Source organism: Pholis gunnellus, assembly GCF_910591455.1.
Source record: "Pholis gunnellus genome assembly, chromosome: 11".
Taxonomy (NCBI): Eukaryota; Metazoa; Chordata; class Actinopteri; order Perciformes; family Pholidae; genus Pholis; species Pholis gunnellus.
The window spans coordinates 11,741,022-11,759,389 of NC_136538.1; the positions used below are offsets into that span (position 1 = coordinate 11,741,022).

Consider the following 18,368-nt stretch of genomic DNA (forward strand, 5'->3'; position numbering starts at 1 on the left):
GTGCTGTTTTTTTAGCCCACTTTTTGAGTGTAACTACGCCGTTTCGTTCAATCGGTCACTATACGTAGACAATCTACACTGTTTAATAAGTACATTCAAAATGACAAACTGAGAAAGATGAAACATATTCCGGTCACAGTTAACCATTCGTTTGTATCTCCATTCTGAAATGTATGAGATTTTCCAAGACAAGAAGTGTTTTCTTGTGCATGAATTTATTTATGATTTAAAGTGATGATTTAAAGTGATTAAATCCATTGTTTTTCTAACCATGATTAATTCATATTCATTTTGAACTGGATTGAATAGTCCACGTAGCTGGACTCTGGGGTGGTAAGCATAGTGATCAAATCTGGTTTACCAGAAAAGTGGTGTTTCCAATAAATTTCCTGTATTTTAACACATTTTCCATTCTGATTTTTGCAAAGGTCAACAAAGCCAGACAAGGATAACTTTGGTCTTTTTACTCCTGGCGAAAACAACTTGCCTCCTGCTTTATCTTGGGTTGATTTTCCCTGATGACCACAACTAGTTAAACCCAGTGGTGGCTGCGTTGTCGATGGTGCGTCGGCCGCTCGTGTGCTACATACTGGGCTGCATATTCAGTGTGCATGCATCACATACTGCCACCTCATAAAGTGTGAGGATTATTCAGAGAAACAGTACCTTGCAATAGAGAGCCAACACCCAGATCCAAATCAGCAGCCTTTTGTTTAATTCAAATTATTATAATTATTTTTTTGAAATCTCCATAACACAAAGCCTACTGTATAGTAGGTTATTTTGGCTACATCCTATTAGCATAATTTGTACTTATCAGCAACACTCAATACATGTGGCATATCATTGCAATCAATTCCTGATTAAACAGTTCTTTCTATTTTGAATTAAGCTGTCACTCATTTTCCTTCCTCGCACTTGTTAGCTGTTCAAACAAGTCAGCCATTAGCTTACATCACCATGACAAAAGATAAAAGCCCTTTTAACCCTGCCTCTTAAAATGTACCATTTACCACAAACACATTGACATAAAGACCAGTCAGTGTTACCTTTAAACATTGTGTTACAACTGTAAATAGGAATAAGCTGGATAAAATATTGATATGGAAACATAAAGTACAATATTTCAACTAATAATTTGACATGAAATGCCATTATGCACATTATTGCCTGGTAACATTTCACAGTAATTAATTCCAAATTGATGAAATGCTTTGGATAGACCTCCACTTTTTTAAAACATCTAACTGTATTAGCAGTTTATACTAGAAAACCTTCTAATCTAATTATAGGTTCTGAATTTATTTAATTTTGAAATATTTAAAATTTGCTTCCATCACTACATACAAAAGCATGTTCATGATGTTCATAATAAAGCAGATTTCTCTGGTCCTCTCGTGCAGCGTTTGAAAGTATGAGCCACAGTCCGTTTAATGAACCTCATGCATACTTGGTGATTAAAAGATGTAGTCTCGTCCCTCGCGGGAATTCAAGCTGCGGTCAGATATGCATGTCTTTGACAATGACAAGTATAGTTAATGACATTTCTTTTGTGGTGAGAGAGATAATAAAAAAAATCAATAGAAACAACTCACCACCCTTAAAGAACAATTCACTTCTCCACTTCTATTCATATGCTCAGTATGTCCATAAATTGACATATTTTACCAAATGATGCCAGAACATGGCCTATTATACAGTGTAGCTTGTGTTGTGAGTTGCCCATTTTAATAACAAGCCCCCCACTGAGTATTGATACTAAAAAGGAATCTCATTAATACTAATGTAAAAGCTTTGAAACTAAACGGTTGCCCTAATTTAGATTTTTAAAGTGCATGTATCATACTGGTTGTACACTAGCTCCTTCACATTGCCTACACACTCATTCAGAAATGGCTCAGGCATAAGCATTCAATTAGACATATTTCACACACACACACACACACACACACACACACACACACTTAAGAAATTCAACACATGAAAATCAATTTAATGTTCAATTCACAAGCTGTCGGTTTCATAAAAATAAAAAAAATACTAGTAATCGCGCATCGAAAATGACCAGCGTTGAAATGACCTATTAAGCCCCAAGATAGCTTAGAAATTGTTAAACGATAGAGTGTTTTAATATTCAAACTTATCAGTGTGCAGGTGAAGATGCTTTAATGTTGTGCTGTACCTAATGGCACGATCAGCGCCGAGATGAAAAGATGTTTCCAGATATAAATAGAGCAACTGGGTTCGTTTCAGAAGGCTTCCTTGGAGAGGAATAGGAAATTAGGTGCTGGCTGCATACATTACACCAAGAGCTTTGCGTGGGCTCGACCATCTTCACTTCACACAAGTATTGTGACTCACTACTCTCCGTTATTATACACCATAAATCCTTCCTACATAGCTACTACTCAACAAATGTGGAGCTGTTATACGAGCCGTGGCTTGATCCCAGTGCAACAATTTTACAGACTTGTTATTTACCGTTCAGTGTTGGTTATTTGTCAAGGAAATTGTGTAGGCTTTACATTATTCCCAGGCCTAATTAAATTGAAATCTCTATGCCAGATTTACTGCTATGGGCAAATATCATCCCACACACTCGAGAGGGACACCACACAGTAAATATTATCAAGGTTAACTTGTATTAAAATCATATCAAATTAGCCATTTTGTCTATGACATTCGGTTGTGCTTATTTGCATGGTGTGTGGTAGAAGTGCAGGGTACAGAAATTAACTGAAGATGCGATTTTATGCGTTTGGCACACGTCTCAGTCAAAGACTTTGGTTGTTTATTTGGCACAGAATACAGTATGGCAGCAGCGTGTACTCAAAACAAGCTCATGTGCACGACTGCATTACAATGCAAAACCTCTCCTTTTCTAGATACTGTCTCTTGAGTAATGAAATAAAAACATCATGGTAACCAGACCTAAAGTCACATGGTACCCATTCCAACTGCAGCTTAGTTCAGCCATGTGGGCTACACTCGAATAGAGACAGTGTGTGCTTTTACTATATATATATATATATATATATGGGCACAGTTGGAAAAGCTGCACCGTGGTAAAACACGCCTCAGGGTGGACATGAAGGCGTGTGCTGTTAAGGAGGTGGTATTATGGAACACATCAGTTGTCTAGACCGGGGAATCTCATCCTTTTGTAACTTAAGGTACACAAAAAAAAGAGGAAAAATAAACTGTGCAGTAAAATTCTGCTTAGCCTCACCCTTCACTGCCTGCCATTAGGAATCCTAATTTAATGTACTCAGGGTCATATTTCTTCACCACACTACTGGCACAGGGTTTCTCCCAAATCACTTTTTAATTTAAAAAAAATCCATTTTGTGTCGCTGCATCCGAGGGAACGTTAGCTGGCTAATAGTGGCAAAACACTCTCACACCTGATGATGTGTCGTGATTGGCGTGGTGATATTCAAACGGTCATAGAAATTATGCTTTTTAATTTGACGTGAATTCTTGAGCACATTTATATATTAAAACCATTAGCCCTGTATATTACCCCCAAAAATGTTTTTATTGATTTAATCGCGTCCATTTGGCAGTACCTCCGCCGCCCACTAGATGGCACTCGGAGGCCCACCTGGTGGGACCCGGCCCAGTGGTGGACAATAGCTGGTCTAGACACGCAGTGCGTTTTGCAGCTAGAGGTGTAATTTAACTACAATTGAGACATGCGCTCCTTGCAGTTTAACCAATTTTGACATCATGACATTGGATCATTTAAACAAATTTGATGTGTAGATGTGTTGTGTCAGGGGAGATGGTGGGTCAGCAATGTGTATATATCATTTTCATTGTATTCGTAAGCTGACAAGTAATAAGAGATTGCAGTATACGTATAAATGGCAAAGATGTGTTTAAGATAATTAAGTGTTGCTGTTATATAGTTTCTCCACCAGATAGCACTGACATGCTAATTTTGGAGCTGTACAATGTTTCCGCTCGGTATATCTTTGTCATGATTATGTCGTAAAACTAGTTTCAAGGATCCAGATAAAATATTTTTGTACGTCAGGTATGTAAAAAAAATAACAAATATGCGGCAAAATATTATTGTATTTTGTATTGGTAACTTCCTCAAAATCCATTATTGGTCGGGCACTGGTTATATACTGTAAAAAAAACGTTTTCATTTACGATAAAACGCCATTTTTTATTTTATTTTAATAGATATAGTACAGCCATACTCATAACAATTAGTCATAATACTAAATAAATGTATTAAAAAAAAAAATCCTTTTTTGTAATCTGCATTATTTGTATGTGTTTCTGGTCTTGTGTTTGGATTCCGCCTACATGCGATTTAGCTCGTTGTTAACTGACGAGGCACTGGCATCTAATGTGAAGATAGCCAGAGGACGGAAGCAACACTCTGATATCGGACGGTCACTGTCAAACTTTTTTAATAACCAGTCTTCTGACAATATCTGATGGCAGTTGACAGGGGTCTGTCATTAAAGATGAGCACTTTCATAGTGGGTTTAATGATCATTTTTTTCAAACCTGCTGTACTGAATTTGTTCTAAAGCGAAGTGTGCGGCCATCATTTTCCCAAGACACTTCACTAGACTATATCCGTTTCACAAAAAGGGTGATGTGGCGACTTTAGTGTTTGTCATTTCAACAAGAACTAAAAAGTATAGCCATTAGGAGATGCCTATTGGGAGTAGCATTAAAGAGATTTGTAAAACACAGTGGAAAAGAGTTTTGTCTACAAAGGTATACTGTGAAGACCTGGAGGCCAGAATAAAACCAGAGCCAGCTGAAAGAATTGTCTTAAAAGAAAATATAAGGGAAGCAGTTATCCTCTCTTGATTGTAGAGGGCTCCTGTAGGAAGTTTTTGTTCTTCCTAGCAGTGACACTATGCTGAGACTCTGGCCAGCAGGCTTAAGTCATCCTGCCTGACCAGCACAGATGTTCCACTTTCCTCTTAATGAGGAGCCTCAGCGGGGAGTGCTAAACCTGATAGAAGAGCAACCTGCAAATGGGAGGGTTAGGTTAGAGGTCGGGATGAGGGTTACCGGCCGACAACCACAACAAATGAAACAAACACGCATAGCATCGCTCCCCACAGATTACGGTACATGGCAGAGTTACAGCAGATTCTGAGTCCCGTACACAATCTATACAGTAGGTATGGGTGTCCTTGCTCATCGTTTGCACAGAGAACAGTTTGCACCGGTAAACGGCAACATCCTGGGTTGCAATGTGATGTAGGATCTTTGTTTCATGTCCCCCAAGTCTTTCAGTCTGTCTACGATGCATCCACTTGTGCAAAAATATGGGTATAGGCTTTCTCTTTTAATTTAATTCAAAACATTCAAGCTTGTTGGAAGGTAAAATAATACTTTTTTTTACTGTTTGACTAACTGACGAAGACTTTGATGTGGAAGCAAAAAAGAACTGCTGTTGAAATATGTTACACATCAAATCTAAAGAGCTTTCTTTGACTGTGTTTCTGTTCTAGTCAGTATCGCCGCCTCAAAGTGTGTTTACACAAACAATCCATGACACAACTACATCAACTAGAACTAGTACCAGATGTAGAAACACGAAGGTCAATCCAAAAACATATGAAATCATATTGCAATGCTACAATTCTGCAACTTTATTTATTTTTGGAAAAAAGCAAACTAAATGCCATATAGTAGCAATTGTACCTGCTGTAGGGTTTGATCTCAGACGGTTAATCATTAAATGCACAAATGGCATCTCAAATCGTTATTTATCATTACCCTTTAATGAGATTGTAAGATTCAATGCAAGATTTACAACAGTTAACATAAAACAATTTAAGGATTTACACACAAAAGTGTATGAATGTCAAATTCCTAAATTGTTTTTAGTCAAAGGTTTTTGGAAATTGTAATAATGACTAAAAGTAATGTTTCACATTTTTGCATAACACATTGGAAAGAACACTATGACGGCAGCTCTTATTATTTTAGATCTATAACAGACTTAATATGTTAAATTATTTCCATCTGTGTTAGACTGCCCTATACCTTTTCAATGGATTTCAGATGACAAGTTGGAATATTTCAGTGTTAAAAGTGAGCTATTTGACAGGGGGACAATCGGCCTGCCTCTGGAGTGGAGAAACATGATTCTTCCAGTATAGTGAATTAATTCAGAAGCATTGTGCGGTCCCTCTACATGCAAAAACCATTTGGTCTCCATGGCTCAGAATATCCCCAGAGGTGTTCCTGGCCAGATGGAGAACAAACCTCTTTATTTGCATGGCATGCAACACTAGCCTTCACCTTCCACAAGATTGAGATTTGTGTCCGACCAAACAGTTGGTTAATGAGCTACTGTGAAGCTGTGCCAACATGAGAGCTGACACATACCTAATATGATGTTGAAAAAGATGTGTTGGAAATATTTGTTGCCAAAGATGTGCTGAAAATGTCTGTCCTCGCTGCTTTCATTTTAAGTGATTATTCTTTTTTTATGGAGGAAGTGGACAATTGACTTACAGTAGATGTGTTTCAATTTATAAACCAGCTGCCCTGGCAGATGTATGTGAATATCACTGGCCTACTTCTCTTGTTTCAGTATAGTGATATAGAACACAATGCCTAAACACATACTACGGATCAACTGATCTTACTGCATGTCTTGTGTTTTGTAGTTCATACAAGCCACATTTACTGTCTTAATCTTATAAGTTTATATATTCATAACAATAATAATTTCAGGAGAAAAGGAGGATATTTAAAATGTACAGGAGTGTCATGGCTGAGATAGAAGTAGCATGTAGAACATAGAGGTTACATATAACTATAAAACTAAAACTGTGTTGAACTAGGATTCCTTACTTAAGCTGAATTTAACTGAACTGATACACGATACTAAGACAGTAAGCCTCCACACGAAACATTTCTCCCCATTGTACAATTACTCAGATCAAAGATATTTCATAGAAATCAGTATAATAGTCTATGACAGATGCAGTCAGTGACCATGTTGTATTTAAGCTAGGTTCATAGCATGTAAACCATTGCTCCATTTGGATAACTGATATCTCGTCTAATAGTCTGAAAGTGAAGGCACACAGAGAGGCGACGCAATATTAAAATGTAGCAGGTGTTCAGTCTCAGTATGAGGGCGTGCCTCAGTGAGCAAAGGTCTCAGCACGCTAGTGATATTCCATTGCTGAGGGCAAAAGGTGGTTCTTTTCTTCCATTTCAGCTTTGAAACCTCTATTTCTAGCCCGAACAACAGCTGCATCAAAAATTGGGTAGAAAAAGGCATCAATGAGCACGTAGTGGTATCAGTGGTTTTTCACTCATAAATATTCTCAGTCATTAATAGCTTCTAACATATTGATGTTTAACCCCTGAATGCTTCACAGCAGGTAAAAATAACCAAATCATTTCTATATAAACCTGGGGAGGCTGACAGAATATACTCATTCATGCAGCAGAGCCAAGGGGATGGATTTAGTCTCAGATGTTGGAGGACACAATGAAGTCAGGGAGCGTACTCTCTACGAATGCATAGTTTCAGTTATAGAGACCTGAGCATTTTTGGTCACTAAAAACATCACTTCTTGCCTTTTACTTTATGACATTAACTTTCAATTATGTTTGTCTTATTAGGATTATGTCATGATATACACATTGTTTATTTAAAAAACATTTTGTCACTTGTAAATCAAAATATGCGACAGTAAATCATTTGGTCCATCCCTTATTGTGCTCTGCTGTTAGCAAAGCTGCCAGACGACGTAGAGTCCCAGCAAGCTCCACCAATCAAAAGGCTGAAGGCACCCTGTGTGTAGCCTGATAGGCAAAGCTCTGAGCAAAAAAACAGTCATCAAAGCACTCTCAACAGCTCATGAAACTTAGTGCTGTAAGCACAGGGCGGCCAAAGGCGCCCTAGATGAGTGCATCTGGATTTGTATCAAGTCAGAGGAGTCTTTCATTTAGATTATGACAGCTGGGCAGTAGAGGACACTGTTAAGAGAGGAAATAGGGATGTATTCAAATTTTGACTAAAAAGCCTGACATTTTAAGAAAAGTCAGAAACGTGTCCCACACTTTTCCTTGTGGGAACTTTTCCCTTAAGCATATAGCCATATCATTTTTACTAATTATATATAATAAGTTACAATCTCATCAAAACTTTCTTTTTTGGAACGGGATGATTGCTTAGCCTCCAGTATTATTAATATTATTTAAAACTTGCATTCTCTAAAATGGCCATCAGGGGGCGACTCTTGTGGTTGCAACAATAAGTCAGATTGTATAGAAGTCTATGAGAAAATGACCTACTTCTCACTTGATTTATTACATAAGTAAACATTGTAAACGTAAGTTTATGGTCTTCTTCAATAGCATGATGTTAATTTCATAAATTATGGTCCCATTCAGAGCGCGTCTACCTTGCGATTGATATGTCACTACCTCTGTGTTATCTGGTCTGGTGGTTTTCATCTTAGAACTTTAACCCTTTCACAGTGTGTTTTCAAGTCCCGAAAGTAAATTTTAACATAAAAAATGTGTTATTCAACATTCGGTTGTACTTAACCCAAATGAGGCTTTAAAACGTTCAGGATATGTTGACGGCGGAAGAGCTGAACATCTTCTCCAGAAATTTCCCGGACATCCTGGATGAAGACCTCTCGTCCTCTCATCTGGGCTTTCCCTCTGCCCTGTTGGAGGCACTGATAACAGGGATCCCTAACAGGGATAGAGTGATCCCTCCTCTGTTGCTCTCCCACAGGTCTCTCCCTCTTTTCTCACCGTTAAAGGTTTGTTTTTGGGGGAGTTTTTCCTGTTCCGATGTGAGGGTTCCAGGACAGAGAATGTCGCATGTGTACAGATTGTAAAGCCCTCTGAGGCAAATTTATAATTTGTGATTTGGGGCTATACAAAAATAGATTGAATTGAATTGAACTGGCTGCCATTTGGCTATTCTCTTGCTATTTGGCTATTCTCTTGCTCCGCACACATTCTCCATGTTTTGTCGTATTTAGAAGACCTCATTGTTATGGCCCCCCTGTTATGAGAAGGCTGCCCTCCAAATATTGGAAGTCGCACAGCACCCACAGTACAACACTGGGTTTCGCCATTAACTGGCAGAAGAGTTCTCCGCTCCCCACCCAGTCATTGATTTACCTGAGTGTGGATATTAACTCATTCACCATGAAAGCAAAACTGTCCCCAGCCAGGCTGGATTAGCTGAACTCTCTACTGTCACACATCTCGCCCCCCACAGAGTGGTGACGGGGCGTTCAGTGATGGTACGATGTCCGCAAGCCGTGTGGTGGTCCCCCTGGGACTCCTTCACGTGAAGAGAATCCAGAGGTGGTTCGGCCGCCTCCACCAAGACCTCATTAGGCACAAAGGGTGAATGCTGACTGTCACTCCCTCACTGCAGTCAGACCTGGCGTACTGTACAACCCTGTTTTCCATCAAGAACTTAATTAAATGACCTCTCACACATCGGTGTAGATGGACCCATCCGTCTCTGGATGTGATGGAATGTGCCAGTCCAGATTGGTAGGTTGGAAATGGAGGTATCCCTCCACATGCTGAAACACTTTGCTCCTCTACTAAATAACAGACATGTCATGGTGAGAACAGACATCATGACGGCGACAGCGTCCATCAACCGTCAGGGCGGCATGTGTCATAGGGCGTCATATTTTGTTGACATTTACAATCAAATATATGGACGAGCAAACTAAACAGAGTGCTGCCTGGAGCTGCAGACATGGTGTTGATTTCCAGTGGGATCAGCAGTGCTCGCAATCTTTTCACATTGCCACGAGTGCCATTTCATTAAAGATAACGTTCTTTTTTTTTTTTTTTTCATTTTTGAGCTTTAAAGTTCACAGCATAGTCTGAATTTTAAATTTCTTGTTTTTGCTTCGTGGAGCACAGTTTATAGTTGAAAAGCTACAGATGATTCAGTAAAGGCACACATTTGGAGCCTCTACTGTAGTGTATTTTCAATATTCTCTTAATGGAGGTGGCTGAGCTCCAAGACAACACACCTGCGCCCAGGCTGTTGCACATGGCTCGTTTCACTTTTTCTTTATACATTTAGCTGATTTAATGGTATGTTTTATAAGTAGACAGTGGATGATCACAATGTCAGGGGTATACTATTGTTTAATCTAGAGCTGTGGTTAAGTACGTGCTTGCTACTGTGAGAAAGAGGTTAGTAGCAAAATATCCACATAATCTATAAAAATAGGCCTGGGTCTGCAACAGCTGTACAGTTAACACATTTTAAATAAACTCGGTGTTTAATCATTTTGTGCCTTCATACGCAGTACCGAGGAGGTGGTCCAGGTGTGTAGCAGTGGGGTAAATTGGATGCAGTGCCTGATGTTTACATGCAAAGAGGTTTCTGTTCTCAACCCACTTATTCAAGTAACCCAGTTTTCTGCTCAGTGCATGTGAAGGCCTCACAAGAATGGTGCACCTCCTGCTTATGAGAAACACCGCTGTGATGACTAATTTGATATCTGGTTTGTCCGGTCATTCATATTTGTTTTTAATTTCCTAAATTGAGTTGTTTATTGTTTGTTGCACAGCACTGATGATGTGTCCACTTGTGCCAGATGTGTCTCTTTTTACAGTCAGAAAAAATAACATGATTTTTTTTACATTTGTAAAACAAAATTATACATATGTTTATATGTATATATGTTCATATAAACATTTTTTTACAAATGTAAAAAAAAATATTTCTAAAAAACCTTCACCCACCCCAAAGTTTTTTGTATATATAAATAAATTGGTGGACCAGAACTCGACACAGACAGAAAACTTGAAGGTTTGTTTTTGTGTCAGTATGAAAATCATACATAGATTAAGAGTTCAGTGACGTCTAAGATTTGATGTACCGTCTGACAGCGCTCTGATGACACCACAGACAAACACCACAATCTATATTGTACAAGCTGAGGGTAATATCATCGTAAATGAACCCCCTCCGAGAAATTGTGACATCACACTGACAGCATCTTTGACGAGACTATAGTCACAAATGTAGCAGTCCTGACCAAATTCACATTCTTAAAGTGAAGATGTCGCTCATATTTCAATTGAAACGTCCATCAAACTTAGTTCGCTATATGCACTGGGGATTAACCCACAATTTCTTCTCCTCGGAGACATTCACCGGCATGAGCAGTGATCACATACTGTAGCTCCAGCCAGATGATGGAATGACTACGTACGCACACGCCTTGGGTATCCCTCTCTGTACTCTGTCAAAGAGAAGCCTCCAGTCACTGCTCAGTGGCAGAAGATGCATTACATTGCGGTGACATTCGAAATAGTCCCTGTGGTGCTCCACCATTGCGTTGACTGACAGACCAGCTTGGGAAACCTGTGCTGTCCCATAATTCACCAGATGCTCTGTGGTCTCACGGATTCCCTCTCATTGTGACATCCCAAAATGCACAGAACTGCGTCAGTGTCGCTGTCGTACTTTGTTTGTTTTTTTTTCATTCGAGTCACTCTAGGTGTTTTGGAAATTTGTCTCTTTGCCTTTTTAACATAATCATACACAACATTGTTCATTCGGCTGATTCAACATGCACAGTGAGAGTTGCTTGAAGAGCACAAGCCATCTTTTATTCAACACTTCATAATCAATTGTACTGACCTTTATATAGCTGAGTAGCAATCCACAATTGATGGCTTGCAATTGCTCCATCTATCTGCACTCAGAAATGTATGCTCTATATCATTTCCTACCATCTGTTATTTACAGTTTGAAAACATGCCGTTACAGAGCATTGTATGGTGTTATCTCCTGACATATAGTATCGTTACAGACGGTACAGGAGAAAAATAACATCTGATACATGGTATTAGGCTATCATACTTTAATACTGGTACATCCATGTTTCTTTGAAATATAGAATGTGATGTAAAACATTTCTTCATATTTAAGCAACTACTTCGGTTTCACATTTGCAAGATTATACAAGTGCTTGTCCCAAAAATAATTATAAACCTCATCATTGTTAATGCATTTACTTCTCTCAGCTGATAATTTATACTTACATGAGCCAAAACTCATTATAGTTCAAATACATATAACTCTTAACTTGAAGCAGCAGGAGTATCATAATGAGACAAGGAAGCAATAAATGCACTAACACTCATTATAAGCTAGTTTTGTTAAACCTTTGTTATATGCTTGTATCATTTTTAATTATGTGTGACGTGCAGGGACAGCACAGCAGCAGTCTTTGGAGGTCTGAGCTCTAAAAATCGTTGCTCATTCCATAACAAATCCAAAGGCAGTCACATAATGCTGAAAGTTGATTGTATGGAAGCAAATGATGGGCATAAAGAATCAATACGCGTGTTTAGATTGCTTATCCTTGGTGTCCTGGATAATTAGGTGTGAATGTCGTATCTTTGACTTTACTTGAATTTGTGAACCCAATAAATGTACATACTGGAATTCTTTTTTAAATGAAAAAGGAAACGAAATTGCACAACCTGAAAGTGCTAATACATTTCTTTGGATATATGGTTTTCCAAGCTAAAATGTTTCAGTGATATTTCAATTTCAACATGTTCAGAATTACCCATCAGATCAAAATGGGTCTTCAGTTATAAAATGCTGCTCTTCATGGCCATCATTTGCTTATAGTCAACGGTGCAGTTGGGTTTCAACTATTCTTTTATTTGACTTCATAAAACTGAGTTATTTAGCGGAAAACCACACAGGGACCAGACTGAAACTGAGCACCAGAGGAATATCTCCGACAGGCAGAACATTACAAGCTCCCAGGCTGCCTTCAAAAGTACAACAAAACAGCCATGCTGATCTGCTTAGCCATCCTGCCCCTCAACCCCCTAATGAACAAGGGCAATGGAGCTCTTGGGTTTTGCCTCCCCCTCTTACCCCAACTTAGCAAGATGTCCCCCCCCCCACTCACTAGCTTTCTCTCAAACACACACAGATACGTATGCACGGTGGTGCACAAAGCCACACACCTCCCAAAGCCCAAACCACTAAACCTCAGACCAATCTGTCTGTAGCACTAAAGTATTATTAGACTTACACACTCTCAAAGGGGAAACAGTGAGTGCCGAGAGCTGGAAGATGAGATATGCTACAGGGGCTACTAGTTCCATTAAAATGGCATTCACTGGGGTCTTTGTTATCATCGGCCCTGACGTTTTTCAGGATGTGGTGGGGCTTGCTGATCCATGACCATCTCATCTATCTTTCAGGATTTGAAGGAAGTTGGTGTGAAATTGACACCAATGAGTGTAGCTCAAATCCGTGCCAAAACCAGGGCACCTGTGTGGACCGGGTCAACAGCTACAGGTAAAGAGTGTTCTCCCTAACCAGCTTTTCATTTCTTAGGAGGCAAGAAAAATGTCAGGCTTTGTGGTGATGTCCTTCAAACATTGGTAAATCCAACGTATCCCTGCCATTATACTGTCATTTTGATACACTATGCTGAAAGATCTGCTCTGAGCTCATGGCCCTTTCTTCAAATGTATTTGAATGGATTTAATAATGTACGCTTCAGGTTAAAATGAGGTGAAATTGTTAACGAAACAAATGTGCCTTATTGCTCTTGTAATGCAGCCCTTATTTTGAAACAGTTAAAATCCATGCTTATTTCACTGTACTGCATGTGCAATCAGACTAAATATGATGTTTAGTGAATATTACATTTCTATAGATTTTCCCCCCCTCTCTTCATGTGCTAGTGGGAAACAGATAGATCTTCTATTTTCCATCCGAGACAATATATCCATATTAATGATTTTTCCTATCCAGCTGTGATTGTACGATGGGACTTTCTGGCCTTCACTGTGAGGAAGACATCAATGAGTGTTCTTCGAGCCCTTGCCACAACTCTGCCGTTTGTCAAGACCTCGTGAACAAGTAAGTATTAAAATTCCTTTTTCTTTTTGTTTGCTTCCACATTGCTCCTTAGCCTTTTTTGTATTGTGCACTTAAAAGAAAATGCACATATCAGTAAAGGCCAAGCAGCTTTAATTTCCTGCATTTGTTTTAAAAGGCCCATAAATAAAACCGTTCTCCGAAGAAAACGCACAAGGTTGTGATGTTTCTCTTCAAAGTGTTCTGGTTTATATAACAAGCCCGTCTTCATCCTTGACACACATAAGCTGCTATTCTAAAGACAGAGAGCGAATTCAGCAGGAGCACATCATGTATCTAGATCGGGCTTTACTCCACTGGTGCTTCTCTCTGCTGTGCTTAATGGGAGCCCCGGGGCTTCCGGGCTTAGTCGGACAGATGGGTAGCGAAGTCCCAGGGCCAATTTGAGTCCTAAATGGTTTGTCTCCAGTTTGTCTCCCGTCATGATTTTTCTCCCATGTGACCTGGCCCTGCTCAGAGCGCTCCCCTGATTGCACAGTCCAGGGAGTTCACATCAGGTGTGCTTTAACCTCGCTGCCCACCACAAACACACTGCACACGCCGCTATCTCCATCTCCCTGACCCAACAAGCCGAACAAGCCCATCTGTGCTGGGGCGATGAATCAGACTCTGCAGCGTACTCAGTGAGCCCTTGCTGTCTTTTTACTTTTGAGTTAGAGACTTTGAGTTTGACTCTGTAAAAGTTGCATCTTTTTCTCTCATCTACTGCATGTAGGTACGACTAATTGTTATCGACTAGCAGATTGTAACAGGCAGCGGTGTATCTGAGTGCAATAAAGAAGTTGTTTTGACGGAGATGTCTCGGGTCAGTCCAGCAGTTTGAGTTGATGTTATTAGGCGGCACAGTTCTGCTGTGGCATGATAAATACCACTGCTGGTGTCACTGATGAAAAATGATGTCGAACTAATCAAAAGATGTAGTTTAGATTTTAGCACAGAGGTGTCTAATGACTTGATTTCTTATTATCTCACTTACAAACAGAATAAGCATTTCCTCTGAGGTGTGTGGTCAGGGGATATTAGACCCACCGACAGCTGAAGGGAGGAATTAGAATTGAGTAAACCACATTATTGGACAGATGAAGCTCTTAAGTAATAAGTCATCAAATATAATTCACATTAGGTACACACAGGGGAACATAATTGCTGCTCTATTGTTTTGTTTTTTAAGAGCTGCCTATGAGTTTGAGAGTGGAAAAGGGTTTATTGGTGGGGTTGTAACACACACACACACACACACAGTGTTTTTCTCCAGTTAATTGCTTCTACAAGAGTGTGTGCAGTTTTTGTTGAGAAAAATAACTCTGCATATTTTGAAGCTATGCTAAGAACTGAACTAAACTCAAATATAATATGCTCTCAATACTGTCGGACACACTGGTCTTCATTGGATTTCTCTTTATTTCGTAATGATTGAGTGTTATCTTCCTTAGGTTCCGCTGCATTTGCCCTCCTGGTTATTTTGGAACGCTGTGTGACCTGGATGTGAATGAGTGTGAAGTTTCACCTTGCCTACACGAGGGCATCTGTATCAACACGCCCGGGGGCTTCAAGTGTGTCTGTCGCCCTGGATACTCAGGTAGCTCTTTTTTTGCCCTCAGGTGACATGAAGATCAATATGAGAGTCGAACTAAAAAGCGTATCAACACTTGCTGCGGCCACACGCTATTATGGACACTCTGACACAGATCTGGCTTAGTGTAAAAAAAAAAAAAAAACTGCTTTAGAATACTTGCTTTTAATTAGCCCACCTGCCTCGACAAGATACAGTGGCAGCCTTTCAGTAAAGGCAGCGAGATCGATTCACGTCGCGTGTTTTATCTGATGAAAACATCTCCGTGTCTGTGAGTTTCATTTATTTCATTTCATCAGCTTCTTTAGTCTTGGAGCGCTAATGTTGTTTTACTTCAATCGATTTGTCGTATTTTCCACTTGTGCGGATATCAAGCTATTTTAGAGCAACTGTGTGTGTGTGTGTGTGTGTGTGTATATGTGTGTGTGTGTGTGTGTGTGCGCACTAAAGCCGATTCCTGTCAGGTACTGGGAAGATTAATTTCATTTGTCTTCCGCACTGTATCATCAATTTATCCTTCCCCAGTTGAGAAGGGGAGGGGGGGAGGAATCTCTGAGGTATTGCTACTCTGGAGAGCCGAACCTGACACGCATGGCCCAATTCCCACAGAAGCAGCTTTTATTATTAGGCCTACGCACAGCATAGTACAAGTCATTACTTTTTCTGTTGCTCTAAGCTCATCTGAGGAAACAGGGTTCCCCAAGAGAGCAAGCGGCCAGAGGGTACAGTTTGGATTGGCTGAAACCAACTAGAACTCATACAAAATATTTGCTCTAGTAACATGTGTAACAGCATTGCAACTTTTTACAAAAACACAAGCGGGTTCGTTGTGCTGCGCTGTAGCTGTGTGTGACTTCTTTTTACTCTAGTCTAATAGTACATTTTTCATCTGAGGGTTATTCATCACGTCGTATTTGTGCAGCCTGATTGGAATTGATTTAAATGTTATTCTGCTTTGATGGTATGATGCGTCATCTCCTCTATCTATGAAATGCTGTAACTCGTTGTGTCACTTGATGGTATTATCATATTATTTGCTTCAGCCATCAGGGAAGTCGAGGTTTTTTTTCTTTTTTGCATATCGAATGCCAACATTCATTTTGACTGTAACAGTTGAAGCTGCTTACTAATAAATCAGTCTCGTGCTATCTACTCACTTTCATGGATGTGATTAAGCTATAATGACACTTCATTCCCACCTGCATCGCTATTCACAGTGGATTTTCTTGGTGGTTGGTTGTTGGTCAGTGTGTCAGTGCATCGATATTTCCTGTTTTTGTACTCAGTTTTTTCCATAGTATTAATGCTTAGACCATTACCTGACTATTCTAAACTGATCGGTTATTTTCAAGCTTTCTTTACATGGAACATGTTTGAGTTTTGAGAAACGATTGAAGCTAAAAGACAGAAAATTGTTCTTTTCACATTTCTGATACCGTTGCCTGCTTTTATAAATTATTTTAATCCTTTTTAATAAACATCTTGATGACCCACTTAGAAAGAATACATTAAGATTAATAAGCTGCTTTTTTTTATCTTCTCCAATCTGTTCAAAATGAATCACATTCTTAATAACAACCGTAAGTTATGGCTGTAACATAATCACATGCTTTATTTCTATTTACAATATAATTTTGTCTTCCGTGAGATATTGACGAACACTTTAAAGCATGCTGTGTCTTACGCCGTACGACTGTCTTGGCAGTTGCCTACATCTCAGCTGTCTGACCATTATTTAGTATGTTTTGTCTAAAAGGCTCTGCAATCACAATAATGTATTATTTAACTGTGCTCTGTACTGAGGTCAGAAGTCATTACAGCGACATGATTAATGGGTAATCGTGTTTGTATAAATCACAGTTTAAGCACACTATTCGTCACCTTCTGTTTTCTCTTCTTCACCCATCATTAAGGAGCATGTTCCCTTGAGTGATAGTACAGTGCAATCAGCACATTGTTGCAGCTTCCTCAGTCAGCACATTGGTGGATGATGCTCTGGCCCGGGCAATGCTGTTTGCTGTTAAGGCTTCAGCAGATTCAGTATTTTACTGGGTGAACTTGATGAATAACATTGGGTCACTATTTCGATTTGCCACTGAGGCTTTGCAGATCTATTGCTTTAGAGGTGTAGTGCACATTTAACGTAAATAGAATAGTGGAATTTATTAATTGTATCAAGAAGAAGACAGTTCTTAATACTTTGAGACAGAGTTAGTACATGACTTATACATGTGTTTTTGGGCTGAGTGCTGATTACTATGTTTTTTAAAAGCTATTTCAGACCCTTGTTGACCAGTCTGCGGCATTAAATATTCAGTATGTAATCCCATATCTCATTCATAGTTCAGTCCTTCCGATCTGACCTAAATACAAACTGAAATGACACAGTGTGAGCATCAGTCTATGGCTAGTGGGATATAGAAGTGTCATGCAAATTGTTGTATTGAACAAATCAGAGATTTTTCATTTCCCTCATCACACTTCTGTATCACATGAGCCATAGGTCATTTTCTGTTGCAACTTCCTCTTATTATTTTTGGTTCAGGGATTGTTTTTAACCTGTAAACTTGTGAATTTTCTAATTGCAGCATAGCTTTACTTTTGGCCAAATGAAACAAGTTATGAGTTTGTCTCAAGAAAGGAGCCATTTACATTCTGCAATGAGGGAACCTGATGATTCTTTTTTTTTTGTGTACACTTAAAGGCCCAGTGTGTACGATGTTGTGGCATCTATAGTGGTGTGTTGCAGATTGCAACCAACTAAATACCCCTCTGCTCACCCCTCCCTTTCCAAGCGTGTTGGAGAACTACGGTGGCCTTCAGGTCGGGATAGTTATCTTTAGGATTTTAGTACAACTAGGAGCT

The 18,368-nt window shown here is 39.4% G+C and overlaps 1 protein-coding gene across 1 annotated transcript in view; it reads left to right on the forward strand.

Annotated features, from left to right (window-relative positions):
- Positions 1 to 18,368, forward strand: part of eys (eyes shut homolog) — a gene marked incomplete at both ends in the record, with an annotated part of 143,311 nt that overhangs the window by 50,800 nt on the left and 74,143 nt on the right. The window contains 3 exons of the mRNA XM_079168679.1: positions 13,246 to 13,342; positions 13,805 to 13,912; positions 15,364 to 15,509. Coding sequence (XP_079024805.1) covers positions 13,246 to 13,342; positions 13,805 to 13,912; positions 15,364 to 15,509 — 351 coding nt within the window. The remainder of the gene's footprint in view (positions 1 to 13,245; positions 13,343 to 13,804; positions 13,913 to 15,363; positions 15,510 to 18,368) is intronic.